This window comes from Lampetra planeri, chromosome 55, assembly GCF_965212315.1.
Source record: "Lampetra planeri chromosome 55, kcLamPlan1.2.h2, whole genome shotgun sequence".
Taxonomy (NCBI): domain Eukaryota; kingdom Metazoa; phylum Chordata; class Hyperoartia; order Petromyzontiformes; family Petromyzontidae; genus Lampetra; species Lampetra planeri.
Window position 1 is genome coordinate 5,128,032 of NC_136161.1, and position 21,370 is coordinate 5,149,401.

Sequence of the window (21,370 nt, forward strand, 5' to 3'; positions counted from 1 at the left end):
CTTCATCCAGCGGTAAAAACTTGTATATTTCAAAGCTTGTACTCTCTTAAAAAACATAACGGATACACAAATACTAAACAAGTATTTCCTTCGCCGATTCTGCAGCAGTGACTGTGCAGTCTCTGGCTTGTCTTGCCACACGCTACTTTGGAGTTTCCTCAGCCCGTGTTGCGAAGGTGCTTTCCTTGTTTGCTGTTGAGACAGCCGCTACTCATCTACTGTTTGTTTTGTGCGCCGCAGTGCGGCCACTCTCTTCGTGTTTGTTGTCTTCTTTTTGGATTTTTTTGTAAACAAAATGAATACGTCATTAATGTGAAATAAACTCCCATCGATAAGCAAGCGTATTTGGCTTGCTAGGGGCAACCCTAAGTCAGCGTTTTGTGTAAGTGCAGATGTGTACTTTAGCACGAGGCTCGAATGTATCATTACGACGATCAGAAAACATTGTACAAGTTTGATATTACTAGCTAAGATATACGACATAGACATTACTGTAGAAAAAAAAATCACTTATTTTATGATACGTTTTGGCTGGTATTACAATCCAATGAATACTTTGGTTGGAATTTTAAGGTGAATTATCATACAAATCAACGCATTGTATTTATGTCCAACGCATTAACCAATAAAGGCTATTATTGGCTGATATTTGTCTAACTATTGGGATTTTGGCATGGTGTAGTCGTTAACGATTTGAGATTGCAAATCGGAGGTTGCTGGTTCGATTTTCATCTCCTGGTTCGGCACTTGATTTATGGAATAGTTTCTTACATATGTGTGTGTATATATGTAGGCGATGACTGTTCGTCACCCATGTAAGAATACGTTTTATCCTTTCTGGTAATTAAACGGTGTTAAGATGTTCAAACACCAAACAGAAACATTTTGCAAGGAATAAAGTTACTGCATTGACCACACAGCACTTGTGCTGAACATGCAAACAAAAACATGCTCTGATAATAATATATTATCAGAGCATGGTCACGACACGTATGTGTAGTTAATGCAGACATGATTCCTTGCAAAGAGTTTATGTTGGGTGTTGGAACATTTGTTAGAACGTCTTAACACCTGTTTAATTGCCAGAAAGGGGAAAACCAATACTTATTTTCGTCACCCAGTTTGATGAACTGTGATCGACCGTCTAGGTATGACTTAATCCACTCCAGTGTCGTACCCGACACACCGAACCTTGACCTTAGCCGCCCGATGAGTGTCTCATGGTCGATGGTGTAGAAGGAGGCTGAGAGATCGAGTCCAACCAATCTTGCGGAGCACCGGTCATCCGTGATCTTGTAGAGGTCATCCGTGACCTTGTAGAGGTCATCGGTGATCTTCAGTAGCGCCGTCTCACTGCTGTGGAACTTCCGGAACGCAGACTGCAACGGGTTAAATCTGCCCGACGCAATGGCGTGGGCAAGTAACCGCCTAAATCTAGATTGAAATCTCATTTCTTTAAAACTGATTTGAGTTTTTAGTTCGTTGTCCTTCCCCCGCACCTCCGATTAGCGCGGTTGGCTACGTACGGTGCAACAGACAGACACGCAGGCGCTCTGTGACCTTTGACATCTTATCCCCCTCATCCCCCACAATCCTCCGCTCTCCCCATCCCCACCCGCTTCTGTCTACGCAGCAGGGTGGTGACGGTATATGGATTGTGGTCGTGGTGGTACAAGGGTGGTGGTGGTACACTGGTGGAGGTAGTACACGGGTGATGGTGATACATGGGTGGCAGTGGTGGTACACAGGTGGTGGTGGTGGTACACAGGTGGTGGTGGTGGTACACGGGTGGTGGTCGTGGTGGTACACGAACAGTGGTAATAGTGCACGGGTAGTGGTGGTGGTGGTACACGGGTGGTGGTGGTGGTAGGACACGGGAACACCACCACAGTGTTCCAAGTCGCCTGGCCAGCGTGCAAGTGGAGACCAGAATTCCCTCTCCCCTCTTCCTCCAGTTGACGCTCTTCTGCCAACGGTGGCGTGAGCCAAGCAATTGCAGGGCTGCACCTTACGCCAGGTGGCCAGCAACAACCGGCAAGGTTTTCGGAAACTGCGATAAGAGACTTTAGGAATTCCAAATTCGAGCAGTGTGACAAAATTAGTTTCAATCTTGATTTCAAGCTTTCGTGACTACAGGAATCCATACTCTTTGGTTATTTAGATACCTACGTGACTTTTCCGAAAGAACCAAAAAGTATAAAATAAGTTTCGTGACCTGCAGGTGTGGTGGTTGAAGACAGTACGGACGGGAACGAAGCAGGCGATCTGATAGATCGAGTCATCAATTGTCAATAAACGATTATTATACGGCTACATTCTCAATTCACCACATTGCCTGACCATGCCCAGTGCGGTTTGGTGAAGGGGGTTACCAGGACCCGTTCAGTTATCGCTCTCGCCACCGATGTTAGCCGTGACCTTAAATAGAACTCAGGTCGCTGAATTCATGACCACTCCACTGGGCCGACCCAGTTCAAAATAAGAGAAGTCGCTGTTGACTTAGTGATGGGGTTTTCAGTTCGCTAATGCCTCCCTGGGCTCGTATCGTAATCGCCTCCACAATACACCTGCCTGTCTCGTGGCTGTAGAGAGAAGCGATTTTTTTTGGTTCATGGTTAGCGTGGCCCTCCTTAAACCGGTTCTGTGTGCAAAATAGGGGCTCGTTTATGGGCGGCATTCAAGTATGATAGTAGCCACTTTAAGATGTTTCTTGTTCATGTTTTTGTTTGCTGCGATTGCACCCGAATCAAGAGCCGCATAGCTCACAGGGTATGCCTAATAAATACATAAAATGAACTGATGTTGCGACACGAGCCAAGGAGCCGGCTGTGAGTAAACGTTATCTCAAGCAAGCTCCATCCTTGGCTTAGCACGTGGACATTTATAGCAGCCAAATACTCGAAACCCACGTTTCTAAATTTGGAGAGAGAAAAAACGGAGGACCCGGAGAAAAATTCCACGCGAGCATGGGGAGAGAAAGAAACATGCAAAGTCCATATATACTGAAGCAGACGTCGTCAGGGTCTGGATCAAACCCACGATCCTCCTGTATACCAGACGAGGTAGTAAAGAATATCCTAGCCACCGTGGCGCCCCATACCGGACCCGCTGTAGGTCACACGGGAAGAGCAGTCAGAGAGAGTCACCCTATGTAACTGTAAGTAACCTTACCGATGATATTTAGCGGCACCCTCGTGACCACCACATATAATTTTCTAGAAAGTCAAGTGAAAAAAATGCCTCCTTCCTCAGTATCTCTACAAATAAAATACGCACTCGGTCTGCATTGGCCCACAATGGGTCTCAATGGGTTCGCATAGGTTCCCATGGGGGCCACATGCGTCTCTATGAGTCTCTGTGGATCGCCGAGGGTCCTCATGAATAAATAATGAAAGAAAAATAATTAAAGAAAAAAGAACGAAGAAAGAAGTAAAAAATATAAAGGCTCAGCCTTGCAATTGCTTGCTCACAACAATGCTGGCGGAAGATCCTCCACTCGACAGAGGTCTCTATGTAGAGAGCCATCCTGAGTAGGGAGTAATTTGTTATTGTCCGACTCTTCAACTAAGGGTCACAACTTCTACATACTATTAACATTCCTTCCCTTTATTAATGCTACCCCTATCCCCTCCCTTTGATGCTGCTAATTCTGCATAATGTACGGGCATAATATGACTTTGAAACCCCCCGCCCACCTCCTACGCATTTCACAAGTAGTACTAATCCCATATCTGCATTTCCCATAAATATGCTAAATTCCTCTTGATATGCAAATTCTTTTGTCAAGGCGCTCTTCCCCCTCCAACCCAGCTTAAATATACGCTCCAAGCCTGGTGGTGTTTCATTCAGACGCTGTCTTCCCGATAGACCTGTTCTTCACCTGAGGACGGCTGTTTGCGTTGTGGCCGAAACGTCGTGAGAATTGTTTTATTATGTTTTATTTTTATTATTTTATTATTTCCCTTCTACGTGACTTTACGCGAAAGAACCAAGAAGAGGGTCACAACGTCCTTAATTCGGCTGGCTAACTGTGGTGTACCCCATTAATACAGCTGCGTGAAACTATAATTCAGCTGACTTGGTGAATTCAGCTGACTTGGTGAATTCATCTGACTTGTTCAGCTCAGCTGAATTGCTAAGTTCAGCTGAATTGCTCAGTTCAGCTGACGTGCTAAATTCAGCTGACGTGCTAAATAAAGCTCGCATGCTTAGTCAGCTCAGCTGATTCCTTAGCTCAGCTGATCCCTTAGCTCAGCTGACTTGCTAAATTTAGCTCACCTGCTCAGCTGACTGGGTAAATCATTTTATTCTGACTTCCTGCACCTACTCTGCCCGATGACGTTTGGCGAAGTCTCAAAGATGGCACACGACTCATTGTACACACTAGGTAACTAATGCCAGCAGTGGATATAGCCTGATAAAATACTTTTGTGTTTGTATCCCGACAGATCGCTTCTATGGACAAGGGACTTCAATGTAGCCACGCACAGTTCACCTGTGTGCCCGTCTCTTCGCAACACCGACACCAAACAAATAATATTTGAAGCAAGACTGTTTGAGCATCGCAAGCTGCACAATTTCCCGAGGGGGATTTCACAGGCGTGATGTCTCGTCCCGCAATGATGTGCGGGGGGAGGAAAACAACAACAACAACGTTATTAACCCCTTACCTCGACTGTGTTTGCAATGCTGTCGTGGTGCAATGGGTTTTTTGTTGTTGTTTTGCTCAACCCGAGCTATAAATGTGCAGTGACCCACATTTCAGATCACTCACCCGAAGCCAACCAACAGACTTCCAGGAAATAGACCGAGGCTACCATCGCGATTCGTCGGAAGGCAAGGTTCAAAGGGATAGGAGGAGAGAAAATGAACGTAAAAAAGTCGGGAGACAGGTGGAGGGTTGAGACGACGGTTGAGAACCATTGGTGCAGGACGATGAGGATTGGACGAAGAGAGTGGGGTGAGCGGATGTTCGAGAAGGGGAGCTCATCAATATACTGTATATAAAAGGGACATTTGTGATCATGTGTGTCTGTTCAAAATGTTTAGCGTACTTCCCGAAACTTGAAATTTGGCATGTGGGTAGTTTGCAGACTGTACACAATGCACAAAAGTAAAAAAATAGACTTTGTATTTTTTGTGGGGAGGGGGAGGGCCCAATAATGCGTATATTTTGCACGACAAGTGAGCGGTGACGTCACATCTGTCATGTCACGCGCATGCGGCAGCGTCACGCAGTGTGGCTGCTGACGTCACGCATCCCCCCCACCACCACCCTCCGCATAGGCCGTGTGTTAATCAGCTCAAGGGGAGTGGACGTTCGGGTAGAGGACGAGCTACGAGCATCACGAACGAAGCCCCGCCCTAGTGTTGGTGCTGCGTCCAATCAAAGGCTCCAAGCCGTGACGTGGGTCGGCGTCATTACAAATCCGCGTCGCCATTTTGTGCTGTTCGACTTTTGGCGTTGTTCTCTTGAGTCTGACACCGGGTGAGACAAGGACATGATGAAGGAGGCTGTGGTGTCGAACCATCAAGTTTCAAGGACAATGCATACAGCATCATAGCATTGTTTGTTTGCTTGCATTGCCCATCTACTGTTCGCCTTTTCACGTTATTTGCTCGATTGCTACCGGTGAGATGAGGCCATAAAGGAGGCCGTCTCTGCTGTGATGTAGGCCAATCAGTTTCAAGTGCAATGCGTCCATTATACCACAAGCATGATGCGTGGTTAATGCGGACCTGATGAAGCCTTGCAATAAGAGGTGGCCATTTGGTGTTTGAACATCTTAACACAACTCCTGTGTTATTATTATTCCCGGTAAGAGTTACTGCGATTCTTTGTAACACGCTGCAGTTTGCATCCCAGAGGTCGCCAGTTCTATTCAATACCCAAGGGGCCGTCCATAAATGACGTCACGCACCTAGGTGGGGGGGGGGGGGGGTGTCAGACATTTGTCACGATGTGTGACGAGGGGGGGGGGGGGTGTTTGAGAAATGTGACGTCACATCAAAATGCGCAACTTTAAATAAATACAGAATTGTTATAACAACACTAATTGTTATAACAACACTCCTACAACATCAAAGTGCAGCGCCATTATTAAATACGCACTACAATGGCAATAGTTTAAAGCGATTTGAAGCATGTTTTATTTTCAAAATGGAAATGATTTGGGGGGGGGGGCAGAGCTTTGTGTCGTCATATTTGAAGGGGGGTCTGACTTTTTGTGACGCCATGTGACGAGGGGGGGGGGGGGGGGGTCAAAAATCGTCCTAAATCGCGTGACGTCATTTATGGACGGTCCCCAATGCCTTCTCAGCTATATAATCCATTGGTATTTATTTCTCAATTACAACAACAGATACTAGTGCAGCACTCTACATGCTGCCAGAGTCTATAACAAGAACGAAGAAATATGAAAATCTCACCCAAGCTGTATTTGCAGCACTTCCATTGGCGTTCAGTTCACGATTGATTCCAATGCCTTGCTTCCAACATATACAGCTCTACATGATAATAATAATATAATTATCATTGACATTTGTAAAGTGGTGCATTTCATCCATAAATCCCAATCCCCAATGCGTGCTGCGTATAGAAAACCAGGAGATAAACAGAACCTGCAGGGTAAACGGCCAGCAACAGGGGGCTAAAGGACAGTTTTAAGAGGCGAGCTTCCAAGACAGGTTAAGATATAGATAACAACTCTAATTGTCTTATTGGAAAAGGAAAACTATTGTTACACAGTCTGGGCGCTTTGCAGTGCTGCAGCTCACCCCAAGAACAGAGCCTTGCATGTATGTTTGTTGAACTTCTTTCGCACCATACGCAGCCAACCGTGTTAATCGAAGATGCGGGGGGAGGACAACAAACTAAACAACAACAAGAAGCAGTTTTAAATACATTATTTTGTTAATCTATATTTAAAAGTGCATTGCTCCAGTGGCTTCCTAATATCAGGAAACAATAGCGTTCTGGACGGCTGCAGAAGTGCATCTGAAAGCACGCAATGCGGTGACTGACGTATTTGTGCGGTGGCTGAGACAAAGCTGTGAGGATGATGACCGGAGTTTGCGTGATGATGGTTTATCCTCCTTGACGAGATCAGCAAGGACGTATTGTGGTTCATATGTGGCGAGCACTTTGTGTGCATAATGAGCGCGACCTTCATAATATGTTCGTTCTGCAACCTTGACCTCGGATTCCTTAGAAGAGGGCGACCTGATGATCTCGAGGTCCCTGAATATCTCAGGGACCACGTTGGGGAGTAAACACGGACCGGCTCCTGCAGATATCGCGAGGCGAACCCACTGAGTGCCTTGTAGGCCACTGGGCGCCACGGTGGCGAGATGTTAACTCCCTCGCTTGGTATGCAGGAGGTCGTGGGTTCGATCACCGACACGGACGCCATGCATATCAGGCGAGGGAGTTAACATCACGCCACTGTGGTGCCCAAGCATCGCTGACGTCATACGTTCCTAGTCGGTCGCTTAAGTCACAGAAAAAGTGGAGGACACGCAGCCCACTCTATTCAGCGACAAATCACGACGAATGCCATCACTGTGGCGATCTAACACCGATCATCGATCTCCCCGTCTCCAGAGCAACAATACAAGCTACCCTAATGGGCCTCCCAAGGGCCAATTATGCGCCAGATAGGCCCTGGGACAAGGATCCTCCCCAACTGATCACTGAGCAAGGAGTATCTCGCGATCGTAATGAACACCCACGTAACATTGGTGTCCTGGCGCTTCAAGAAACCCACGTCTTGGTTGTCTCCTACATGCCGGCCGCTACCACATCCACGGATACAACCTCACAACGAGCCACTCCCACCCGATATATGTCTTGGCCATATATGTGAAGAGGACCATCGCAGAGTTCTACGACTTCCCACCCCATTGAAAAAGAAGCCACGTACACTACCAGCATCAAGATAGGAGGAACTTCACTTCTGTACGATTCCAAATGATTAGAATCATACAGAAACGACAACACAGATTAGTGTAAAAATCTTAATTTTATTGTTTTTTACTTTTCGTAACAGCTCTTTTCATTGGAGTATGACAGGTGAGGCTCTGCCTCCCCTGACCGCACGTCCCTGTTATCCACTCACGCACTCACTGACCTATGCACCCACCCACTCACCTACTCACCCACCCACTCACCTACTCACCCACCCACTCACCTATCCACTCACCCACTCACCCACCTACTCACTCACCTTATACACACACTCGCCTACTCACTCACCTACTCAGTCACCCACTCATTCACCTATGCACTCAACCACCCCACTCACTCACCTACTCACCCACCCCACCTATGCATCCAGTTTAGTCTTGTCCCCCCCTCACGAAGCCTCTCTTACTCTACCTGACCTTCACTCAATGCCGCTTTGCTTCAGATAACCATCTACAATCGCATTCTTGGTCATGGTGCGACAGAATGTACAACATACGTGCCGATCGAGTTTGAACCAGCTCCAAATGATCTCGGAATGTCTTTTTCCGTTCCCGTCATCAACACGTCTCTATATAAAAGCATCTACGAGCTAATGTGGTCCTACAGTTGCTTAGGCACTTGGCTAAAACCCCGCACACTCGCAAGATTCGTAAAGCGCTGCAACACGTCCTCTCGTAGCTTAGCCCCGACATCATTGTTGTAAGTCAGTAGTTAGCCACGCGTTGTAAATCTGCCAATATTCTGAGTCAATGCAACTCACAACACCTGGTGTCTGTCGCGTGACCTCCTGTCGGCGAGCTTTCGACGCTTCACGTGGCCTCAAAGTGCACCTAGTCTGGCACAAGCACCGTGGTGACGTCGCCGCTTCTTTGTGATTCATTTCTGACTCTGCATGCGAGTGGTGAACAGTCAAGAATGTTTTGCATACCTGCTAAGGTAAGATCGACCATTGACTGCCGTGCTTTTATAGTACTGAACTACTTGACCAAACACGTATCTTTACTGTTTCTTATTTGACATGGTAAGACCCAACTGAACTGTCGAACTCTTCTGCAGAAGCGACCTGGCTATCACAAACTATAGTTCAATTGATGTGGCTTATCGCGTGGACACTCACAGCAGACAAATGCTCTAAACGCGTGATGTTGATTCATTGTGTGCAGCCGAAGACCGACCGACAAATCGGTGTGACCGCGGGGAAAGAGAGATTGAAACTCCAAATATAATGATGGCGTCAGAGTTTGTACCGATACCACGACCTCCTATAAATCAGGTGAGGGAGTGAACATCTCGCCACCGCGGTGAGGTGTGAACTATTATTTGACAGGTGGTGGACTGGTGGTATAGTAATTGATTAATTGATGCTGTTGATTGAAGGTAGGCCAGCAAATGTCACTGGGACACGACTAAAAAATAACGTGAAATCCACGTAGCTTTCCTTTACACCATATGGCATTGGTGCAAGCAAGACCCACTATGCTGATGGGACACTAAATGCAGGGGCGGCCAGTCCACACAGGGGAACTAGAGCGCCAAGTTCAGTGGTGTAAAGGCAAGCTACGTGGATTTCACGTTATTTTTTAATGAAACGTACCATACGAGTAATGGCAGAACTTTACGACTCCAGGAAGTGGCCCCGAGGCTTGCCACAACGTAAGGGACCGTGGTGATTTACAGTCAACGTCAGTTGAGCGTGGACAATTAGACCCAAGCCGAAACATAACATATAAAAAAGATTGTTTAAAATATATATATATTACATTTTTAATAGTAGAATATAGTATTGTCATCAGGATGACATAAGTATACCAAGTTTGCAGTCGATAGCACATTGGGAAGTGGGTAAAAATTGAGTTACAATATTTTTTGAGGATACGACAACAGACAGTGAGTTAAATAAAAGTGTGTAATAACGAATGTTGGCGTAAAGCCCTGATATAAACATTGCAGGGCCTGACTATGTTTTTGCACGTGGTAATACAAAAAAGTATGATACCTAGGCTCTTTAGATGCGAGGAGAAAACTGAATCCTGGCGTCTGTGACCGCCACACCCGATCCTCCCAGAAAAATGTTTCTGCCTGAAAATGTACAAGAACGAAGTGGTCGATCTGACAGACTGAGTAATCAATTGTCAATGCACGACTAATATACGGATACACTCTCAATCCACTGCTGCGATTAATGCCATGCCTGACCACACGCAATGCGGGTTGGTGAAGTGGGTTACCAGGACCCTTCCGGTTAACACTCGCCACTGATATTAGCCTTAACCTTCAATTAAATTGAAGTTGCTAAATTCATAAGCACTCACTGGGCCGACCGCTTGATAGCTTAGTATTAACAAGCCATTAATAATCAAGTTGACAATAAGAGAAGTAGCTATCGACTTTGTAATGGGTTTCACTTTGCGAATGCCCCCCTGGCACGTATTGTAATCCCAAGGCCACGCAACATACGTTTCATAGGAATGGGGGCCATCCATTTAGTACGTACGCATGGAGGAAGGAGGTGGGGGGGGGTTAACCAAAATGCGTACTCTTGCGTATGGGGGGGCCTACTGACAATGTACGTACGCAGGAAAGGAGGGGGGGGGGGTGAAGCCTCGATAAGAATGTGTCTACATTGGCCTTCAAATTAGTTGGATAGTCTGGCGGTGGACAATCCGTTTGCTTAAACACGTTAATATTATTAATCTTTGATCGTTTCTGCGTGGATTCAATATCTGCCGTTTTATAGGATTCGGGGGGGGGGGGGGGGTGCGCGTCAAGCGTACGTATGCAGGTGGGGGTGTAAAAAGTACGCGTGCATACAGGGAGAGGGGTAAAGTTTTGACAGATTTTTGCGTACGTGCTAAATGGATGGCTCCACGGTAGGTGCAAAACTTTAACTCGACTGTATTTTCTGATGAGCGCAATATGCTCATGCCCAGGGAAGGCAATAGTTGTGTATGGGCGGGCTAACAGCCAAAAAATTGGCTCGTTTCAATCCACAAATCGATCGTCTGTGTCATCGAGCAGCGATCGAGCATTGCATTTATTCGTTTTGCAGACCAGGGCTCCACCTGTTCAATACATCAAAGTGCATTGGTCGCATACACAGTACAGCTGATGTTATCGCGGGTGCAGCAAAATGCTTGAGTTGTCAGCGCCATAACATTGCAATTGAATGTCTAATAATTAAACAACAACAATTAAGAATTTTGATTTAAAGCTTTCGTGACTGCAGGGTTTCATATTCTTGGTTTTTTCAGTAAAGTCACGTAGAAGGGAAGTAAAAGGAAAATATTTTATTATTTCCCTTCTACGTGACTTTACCGAAAGAACCAAGAATAACAATTAGGAAGGCAAATTAATCTGCTTAGTCCGGGCTTTACGAGCTCCTTAACTCCTGAATGATGGCCTCCCCACGGCGTGCAGGTCGTGAGTGTTGATGCTCACTGGTAAACGTGGACGACATTGATGCGTGAGCAATGAGTACGGTACAACATTGGGATATTACTGCAATGGGGCCTTTGCCAACCACCACGTAGCACAGCAAACACACCAATCAAGATTCCAGTGTAATAACATTGATATGTTTTTTTTTAGATTGATCGCACACTGAGAAAAGTAAACTCGAGGAACTACCGCTACCGTCCAGATGATGGTGCTGGCCTTGCGCAGTGCTGTGAGTATTCGACCATCATCCGAATATAGCCGAAGGTCGAGACGAAGGGGCAGCCAAAAGGAGACAACCACATTCACGTCGTCGTCTTCATAATCGCCATTTTCGTCTGTGATCAATCCACAACTTTCAGGGTCACACGATAAAACAATGATCCGTGTGATACCCCAACATGAGCTGATTTCATCGCTCCATCTCCACGTTGATGGACGTACTCTCGAGCGTTTTTGTTCTTTCCTTCCGCTGTTCTCTCCCACTCAAAGTAAAATCTCGACCATCGGCCAGCCACACCATGCCACATTCACACCGAAGTAACGAATGTAAAAAAAAAAATATTGGATTTGCCTCGGTCTATTTGTAACTTTGTTAGCGACGTCAATATCGGCAGGTGGGGGGAATGAAAGAGCTTCTCAGCTCATCGGATTTCCTCCGGGATATATAAAGATGCTGATGCTGTGTGTGTTCATGTCTGTGTGCCACGCGTGCTCTCACACCAGGTGCTGCTGAGCATCTCTTTGGGGGCCGTGCAAGCATCGGATGGATTCTGCAATCCCTCCACGCAATATCCAATGGATGGGCACTGCTGTAATAAGTGTCCTCCCGGTGAGCGGCCCAAAATTATTACAGAGACAAAACAAAACATTGACGTTACACCACCATTCACTGTGGTGTACATCTCTCTCTCAGACTTGAAACACTTAAAATATTGATTTATTTTGTCATTATTTTATTTAAACCCTCACATGTTCCAGAAACTTCCCGGTCACGGCCTCACGAATGACATCCCATCTAACAACTCTCCCATCGGCCCTGTACACCTCAGTGCTTCTGACACTCCCCCTCTTCATCGGTGTCTCTTCCTCCCAATTAGTGTTGCTGTATTCTTCTTCTAGACGATTTAAATAACAATGGTGTGTGTGGAACAACACTCTTCCGCAAGACGTAAGGCAGATCAATAGAATGTGTGGATGTTACCTCCAGAATCATCTTTGCTCTGGGATTCCCTCTTCTCTCTTGCTCCTGTTGATTAGCTCACTTTTGTCTTTCAAAATATTTTAGCTGGGGGGGGGGAAGGAAAGTTGGTTTGTGAAGAACAATAATCTTCTGCAGACGAACTGCGGCTCAATAAAAAAGCGCGCAAGACACTTTAATCTGGGGTCCTCTATTTTGGAGATTTTCTTTCTCCCATTCGTTTAAATTTTCCTTCATCGGGAAGATATTCGTGCCCTCAGACGACAGTTATTTTGCTTCTGAAAGTGTTACGCACAACAACACTGTCATACGGCTATATTACCGACCAGATAGGCATTGCATAACATCAACGGGGAACCGTTTCAGAGCATAATCTGTTTCATCCTGGGCTTTGCCACAGTGTTTCTCACTCGCACATCTCTCATGGGTCAATGTATTGCCATGACCCCCTGCCCCCTAATATTGTCTACTACTAAATCTTGACTTAAAGTCTGCTACTATTGAGCTTGGCCGACAATTTTTTTTCATGCCCTCCACCCTAGCTGGGCATTCGCATTCCTTGCCTCTAGGGCAGCGGGGCCAATCTCGATGTTTGCAGCCAGAGGTGACGGGCCAGATGTGACGCACCCAGGTGTACGTTTACAGTCGCCAGCTAATCTCGCTCCTTAAACGCATCGACTTGACGCATTGCGTTAGGGCAAACAGCGATAATCGTCTGTCGGGAGTCACAGGGTTCATGTTTCTGGGTCCGGAACTTTCGCGGTGGTGTTCTTGCGTCCTTAGTCCGAGTCTAATCGGTGGACTCCAAAGAAAAGGCCCAGGGGCATTGCCTGTTCAAACAAGTGTAATGAAAATAGAGCCTGCATGCGGTGTGAGGGGACTAGTGGCCACGGTAGGTAATGACTGGGAAGTCAGTGTACAGTACGAGTGCACTAGTGGACACGGGAGGTAATGACAGGTGTATTGCTTGTGAGCGCGAAGGGACTGGTGGCCACGGGAGGTAATAACAGGTGTATCGATTGTGAGTGCGAAGGGACTGGTGGCTACGGGAATGTTCGAGAAGGTAGCGTGGTTAGGTGACGGAAGAGGACGGTGGACTCTGCCGGTAGAGGGAGCATCCAGAGTCAGCGAGAATGATCTAGAATGTGGGCGTGGCCTCGTTTTGATATATAAGGGGGAGATGCGTGGGAGACTCGGGGCTGTTGCAGTGGGATCTCCGCCTGATGTCAAGTGAACGTGTCTTCAATAAAGTGCCATCTCAAGAGAAGTGTGTCAAGTCGTCATTACACAAATACAACCTCGACACATCAACATAGACGCACCCAGATGTTAATTGATAATTGTTTTTTTGCCCTTTTATCTGGCAACAAAACTGACACCTTTTTTTACAAGGAGTCGTGTTTGCATTGACCACAATACCTGCATTCATAATGCAAACAAAAAACACAACTCTGATAATGTATGCACTGTCCTTGAAGTTGATTGGTCCACACCCGAGACAGCTTTCCTTAGAGCCTAGTCTCACATGGTGTTGGACCAGATAACGCCAAAAGGCGCACAACTCAAAAACAATGCACCATCAGAGTATGAGAGCTCGGGGTAAGCGTTTACACCATTGGAACCTCATTTGCCCGTAAAAAATATGATAATTGGTTTTTTACCCTTTTATCTGGCAACAAAACTGACACCTTAATTTTGTGTTGAGGCCCTAATGCAGTTGCTTTTAATTCCTCTACAGATAATTGTGTTGCGATTGCATTTTGACGCTTTGGACATTGAAGCGGTCGTAGAATTAAGCTACTTCTCTGCAGGCTCCGGTGAAAAGGGTATCCCTACCTTGAAACTCGTGCGAACAATCATCGAGAGTGACCAACCACGTTGTACCGAGCTGTAACGATAACTGGCAAAGGCGATCACAAACTTAATTTGACGAGTGTCCGTGTCTTTTGATTGGGTGACAGGATCCTTTAGATCCGCTTGGTGCACCGTGGACACGCCGACTCGGTGCCAGCCCTGCCCTGGGGGATCCTACAGCTCTGAGTACAACACCAAACCCATGTGCTCGTACTGCACGCGCTGCATTCAAGGTGAATTTCACTGTCCATTTACGTTGGAGAGAATTTCGTAAATGAGGTCCCACACTAATTGATATTAATTCAATACAATCTTCAAATTTTAGTATTTTTGGTTCAATAAAAATGTTATTAACTCGTCATATGACGGGCAATTACACTAGTTTAATATATTAAACACTACAACAATAACTTATTTCAGTTGCCCATTGTTTAGTGTGAGATTACTTAAATTAGCATCATGAGGATTACTTAACGATTAAGGTTCATTAAAGACACTTCGTTGTTACATTGTAATCGAATCAATTTATCAAATTTGAACGGCTAAAGTTAATTGATGTTTTGATTCGTTATCATTATTGTGATAAGATGAAATTCATTTCTAGGCAGTATACTCAGTCGACGACTTTCGGCCCAGTTAAATTTATTTTTTATTTTTTCAATGTTAATGATTTCCTTAATCATTGCCAATAGCTATAAATGGTCCCGAAAGCCTACGTGATAAACTAACTATAATGGATGTTACACAGACCATAACGTTATCAAATTCAATTGTGTGCCCTTTCCTGACACAGTGTTCTGCAAACGCTAACACCTTGTCCATATTGTCAACAAAATCAGTTGGATAGGAATCTAAATCAAATGGCACATCTGTCCAGGTGACAATATGCTCCTTTTGGCTGTGTCCACTCGGTGGATAGTGCAAACCTCTAATTGACATTTTATCAGCATGGTCTTAAACTCAGAATATAAGTTCATCTGCCGCACATATGTCGACGAAGCGAGAGAATAAACAATCGAAAAAACATTACCTGTTTGTGTCGTTTTTGCAGAATGTCACCAGGTGAAAATCGAGGAATGCATTCCGACTCGCAATGCGAGGTACATGTAGGATAATAAATGATTGGGTGTGAATATGTTTGTGTTTGTGTGAAAAGTGCGTTTTTTGTGTGCAGCTATCGTGTGTCGTGCCAGCTTTCGTAGGTGCTCGCTAATCATGTGTTGAAAACAAGACACATCCCCCCCAATATATATTAGAATTACATTCATTATAATATATATTGGGGTGAATATGGGGGGGGATGTGCCCCCCCCCCCAATATTCAAATATGCTCAAAATGTCCCCCCAATATATTGCTATGAAATAGATTTCTGTTTATATGATTGTGGTTATGGTTGTACTTTATTAATCCCTAATCCTTGACATTACATACAATGAAACAAGAAAAGGTAAAAACGAAAAAACAGAGCAATGTAATACAATACACTCTTAGACATTATTGTAAATAAAAGAAAGTCCATCCCATGCGTTAGTGAATTTTAAAATATTTTAGGCAGGAAATGAGTTTTCAAATTTAGATATTTTTTTGTGGAGAGGGGGGGGGGACCCCACACCCCCTGGAAGATTTGGTCCCCCCCCCAATGTTGACTCCATGGCTACGGCCTTGGTTGAAAGGCTACATGGGGGATAAAGCAATTTACACTCTTCTCAAAAGTGAATTCGACTGTACTCCAGCATGCCATTGGTGGGAGACGAGGCTGTAGGAGCTGCCGCGCTCCCAATCCGCGAGATTCTCAGATAAGAACTCCATGACCTCTGTGACCTTAGCGATGCCCTCAGTCTAAATATGTTCCGTGGTGAGGCTTCTTTGAGGTGAAGCCTGAGGCTCTACCCTGGCCTCGTGTGAGTTCTCGCCTCGATAACATTGAAACGAAATTTGTATTTAACAAAAACAAAAACCTCATCGTTTCGGAAGGCTTAAGCGTGGTCCTCACTGTCTCTCATGGAAATGTCCGCAATCCCCGATGCGTAAATCCCGTAGGGCATTGGAAACGGGGACAAATGATGGCTGGCTGCTTGAGCCGATCGGTACTGAGGGCCCCTGGTCGCACGCATCTCGTTTACTCCCCATAGGTGCGGCTGCGGGAAGGACCAAAAGATGACGAAATTGTCCGCATATGGCACCTTGTTCTGGTGTTGTCCAAACTGCCCAGCCGGCACGGAGGCGCTGAACGAGTGTGAGATACCAATCTGCATCATCGTCCTCATCGGTTCACCAACAAAGCACCCAAAACATCTCGTGAATGCGGTACCAGGTCAATAGGGCTCACGCTCATTCGAACATACTCCTCCAAGGAAAAACTGAAACGTAATTTTGTTAAACTATAAACTAATTATATTTTTCGATTTTAAGCTTTCGTGACTGCAGGGATTCATCTTCTTGGTTCTTTCGGTAAAGTCACGTAGAAGGGAAATAATAAAAGAATAAATATTAAACATAATAAAATGCAATTCTCACGACGTTTCGGCCTCAACGCAAGCAGCCGACAGACCTGTTTTTCACCTGAGGACGGCTGCTTGCGTTGTGGCCGAAACGTCGTGAGAATTGTATTTTATTATGTTTTATTTTCATTATTTTATTTTTATTTTACCGGGTGAGGCCAACTGATCTATGAAACTCTATTTAAGAAGCGTCCTGGCCACAAATGATAACCCAATGAAGTTGGCTTATCAGCCAAATATTCTTAAACGCATGCTTCTAAATGTGGAGGGAAAAACTGGAGAAAATTTCACGCGACCACGGGGAGAGAGAACCATCAAACTCCAAATATACAGCAGGCGTCAGGTTCGGGATCAATCCCATGACCTCCTGCATACCAGGCGAGGTAGTTAACATCTCGCCACTGTGGCGGCCAAAATTAACTCATTTGCTCTCGGACTCACTGCAGGGCTGCAGTTCCCCCACATTGTTGATACGTGGCTAAGAGACACCCACTGCTCGGCGTGCCCCCTGGTTAGCACGCACACACACGTGGTTAACACACACACGTGGTTAACACACACGTGGTTAACACACACGTGGTTAACACACACGTGGTTAACACACACACACGTGGTTAACACACACACACACACGTGATTAACACTGACCACAGCGGATCGAAACTCCGGGCTGAATAGGCTCAAGTCACACCGCAGAGCGTCCGTGCCACGCGAGAGTTCAGTGTGGATGTCGAACGGAACAAAAACAGTTCCCTTTCCAGGACTGGCTCGTGTGGACTTCCTTTTAATGTGCACAAGACCATCGATGTAGAAGTTCTCACAAAGCAGCGCCTCTCGTTTTATGAACTCAAATGGATGAGCATGCGAGTTGATCCCCGTTCCCCCTCTCTACCCACCCTGCAGGTTCCTATACGGATTTCCTCACCAAGTGCACCGACTGTCCTCCAGGCACGTTCAGTGACCAGTCCGGGTCCCGCTGCCGAAACTGCACACGGTGGGTCCAGTGCAGAACCCTTCGCGACATCTCCCGTTTTCCCCGTACTCAGAATATGTTTTATTTTTTATTTACACCGGAGGAGGGATCCGATGAGTCAAGAAGCTATTTTTTCACAGATGTCCAGACGGGGACACGTGGTAAGAGCGTTACAGCAAACAAACAGCTACAAAACCACGACAGGAGTGCAAAGTACAGGAAAGGCAAACAAATCACCAAAAAAACTGAACCGTCCCCATCCTACCAGGCAAAGCCTACTGAGGTATTAACTTATTTTTCAGAAGTGACTACGGTTAGAACGGGGCAGCCCCTATATATAAAAAAAAACTTAGCTGGGGGTTGCCCCATCTCTGCGCAAGTCGTTATCACTCCATGTGGCCAGAGTGCAGCGAAGATCCAAATTCGCCACCTAATGGTGACGGTAAATTGTCGTACACATCTGCATCTTCTGAAACTGTTGGCCGTGCGCGTGTGTTCGTGTCTTTGTGAAGCTGTGAACGAGAGCAGTCTCCGTGTACGAACGCCAGCGACGCCGTCTGCAGCGGTATGATGATTCTACGTGCACACGGCAGTGGTTTACAAACAACAAGGGATGATGAATATTCTTTGGTTCTTTTCGGTTAAGTCACGTCTAAAAATAAAATAATAAATTAAAATAACATATTACGACGTTTCGATTGCAACACAAGCAATCATCATCAGGTATAAAAGAAATAGCAACAAAAAATCTAACTAGAAAACTATATACAGACATACAAGCAGACAGACATCACAACGGCACACAGAGAGAGGACACACATCGGCACAAAGAGAGGGGTTGTCTCTATGACGGTCCCTTAAATATAGAGAGGGGGGGCGAGAACGGAGAGAGGGAGGGGGCAGAGAGAATTAGCATATCAATGAGTGTACGCCAACGTACTGCTGCTGCTGCAAGTAAGATGACAATGTGGAAAGCGCACGCAAAATTGAAAACTAGGAGACAGGCACACGAAAATTAAATAACCCAGCAAAATATCGAAATGTGATGTAATACAACATCACAATTAAATAACCCAGCAAAATATCGAAATGTGATGTAATACAACATCACAATTAAATAACCCAGCAAAATATCGAAATGTGATGTAATACAACATCACATTTCGATATTTTGCTGGGTTATTTAATTTTCGTGTGCCTGTCTCCTAGTTTTCAATTTTGCGTGCGCGTTCCACATTGTCATCTTACTTGCAGCAGCAGCAGTACGTTGGCGTACACTCATTGATATGCTAATTCTCTCTGCCCCCTCCCTCTCTCCGTTCTCGCCCCCCCTCTCTATATTTAAGGGACCGTCATAGAGACAACCCCTCTCTTTGTGCCGATGTGTGTCCTCTCTCTGTGTGCCGTTGTGATGTCTGTCTGCTTGTATGTCTGTCTATAGTTTTCTAGTTAGATTTTTTGTTGCTATTTCTTTTATACCTGATGATGATTGCTTGTGTTGCAATCGAAACGTCGTAATATGTTATTTTAATTTATTATTTATTTTTAGACGTGACTTAACCGAAAAGAACCAAAGAATAATTCCTGCAGTCACGAAAGCTCCTAAATTAAGGATGATGAATATGTTCTTCATCGACACTTCTCCGGGTGTTCTTAATCAATGTGTGTGTGTTGTTGTTAACCAGGCCCAGATGTATCTGCAAATGGCCAAGCTTATGCAGCGACAGCTGTAGTAGCAGAGTGCATCCTCCTCGGGTTTGCTGTGCTGATGGTGCCGATGGTGCTGATGGTGCTGATGGTGCTGCCTTGCCGTCGTCCTTCCGTTCAACAAAAGGATGCCCCTCCGAGCGGCTCTAGTTCAATGGATAATATTTCCAACCCTGCAACGCCCAAACGAACAACAGTCAATGCTGAATCTGAATGCTTGAGATAACATCGAATACATCGTCATGTGAGCGTGTGTGCAGTGGAAAGGAATCAGAGACAAACGGATATCAGCCCTGTTGTCAGACCCCTCCTCGTCTTTATAAAGGCCTCAATACTTGAGGCCATCATTATACCTCTTTTGCCAGTACCAAAATATAATAGTACGGGTTTTCCCCTTTTTTCTGGCAACAAAACTGAAACCTTTTTACAAGGAATCATGTGTGCATTAAAAAATCCCTATTATTATATTTTGGTACTGGCAAAGGAGGTCTAATGATGTAGATGCTCACCCCGAGCCCTCATTACTTTGAGCTGTACGCGTTTTTGGCGTCCTCTGGTCTAGCACCAATGGAGACGAGGCTCAAAAGAAAGCCGTCTCTGGTGTGGACCAATCAGTTTCAAGGACAATGCATATATTATCAGAGTGTATTTTTGTTTGTATTTTGACCTAGAGGCCGACGGAAATTCGGTTTCGGTTTCGGCGCCGAAAGTTGGCAAATGGCCACTTTGACATACTTTCGGTTTCGGTCGAAAGTCAACTTTTTAACTTTCGGTTTCGGCCAAAAGTCAATTTTTTACTTTCGGTCTAGTTTCGGTTTCGGCCGAAACTGATATTGACTTTCGGTCGTCAACCGAAGATCTATTTTTAGAATATAACGCTAGTGCTAAGTCTATCAGCCGGTCAGCCGTGCTAGGCAATCCTATGCGATAGGCTGCATACACACACGTCAGCAGCAGCTTGCGAGCGAGGTTACAGCCGCAACTATAGTCTGGGGCCGTCAATAAATGACGTCACGCACCTAGGGGGGGGGGGGGGGTCAGATATTTATGACGATGTGTGACGATGGGGGGGGTGGGGCGGTTTTGAGAAATGTGACGTCACAAACAAAATGCGCAACTTTAAATAAATATATACAACACGTTCTACTTAATGAAATATACTTTTTAAGAAATGTTTTCTCTTACAACTTTAGAGTGCAGCGCCACATTAAACACGCACTACAATGAAAATAGTTTAAAGCGATTTGAAGCATGTTTTAAGCGTAACGGAGTGTGCCTGTTGATCGCGGGTAAAGTGAAATACAAATGTGTTGCAGGTCTAAGGCGTTCTTCGCGCAGCATTGGTTTATTATTTGAGTCGTTCACTGCCGTACACACCCTGAAAGTTGTCTGTCTGCTGCAACCGCGTGTATGTATACCTATGGACGCGCGCGCGTGTGCGTGTGTGTGGGGGGAGCGGTAGTGTAGTGGTTAGCGCGCTGCGCTACGAACCCGGCGACCCGAGTTCGATTCCTGCTCACGGCCGGTGAAGACTATTTGAACCGATCCTAGGCCTCCCCTAGGTCGACTCAGCCTCAAACGAGTAAGTGGTGTGGTGTGTCAACATCGCCACTGGGGAGACAATGGCGGCTGGCCGTGGTGAATCCAAGTCCCGGGCGAAGCCGGGTAGTAAAGCTAGTATATCATATATCTCGTGTTCGGTAACTTTGGTTATATACCTTTCTATTTTGGT

General features: G+C 45.6%; 1 protein-coding gene across 2 annotated transcripts; it reads left to right on the plus strand.

Annotated features, from left to right (window-relative positions):
* The first annotated feature begins 8,558 nt into the window (after positions 1-8,558).
* Positions 8,559-20,794, plus strand: LOC144735553 (tumor necrosis factor receptor superfamily member 3-like). Of its 2 annotated transcripts, none has more exons than XM_078617993.1 (10): positions 8,559-8,902; positions 9,130-9,239; positions 11,555-11,633; positions 12,128-12,233; positions 14,564-14,689; positions 15,508-15,556; positions 16,590-16,771; positions 17,862-17,952; positions 18,444-18,496; positions 19,617-20,794. In XM_078617993.1, the coding sequence occupies exons 3-10, from the start codon at positions 11,607-11,609 to the stop codon at positions 19,862-19,864; spliced, it is 882 nt and encodes a 293-aa protein (XP_078474119.1). In that variant the 5' UTR covers positions 8,559-8,902; positions 9,130-9,239; positions 11,555-11,606; the 3' UTR covers positions 19,865-20,794. The 2 variants fall into 2 exon arrangements, with proteins under 2 accessions (XP_078474119.1, XP_078474120.1); XM_078617994.1 differs by having other exon boundaries at positions 16,590-16,693.
* Positions 20,795-21,370: the final 576 nt, after the last annotated feature.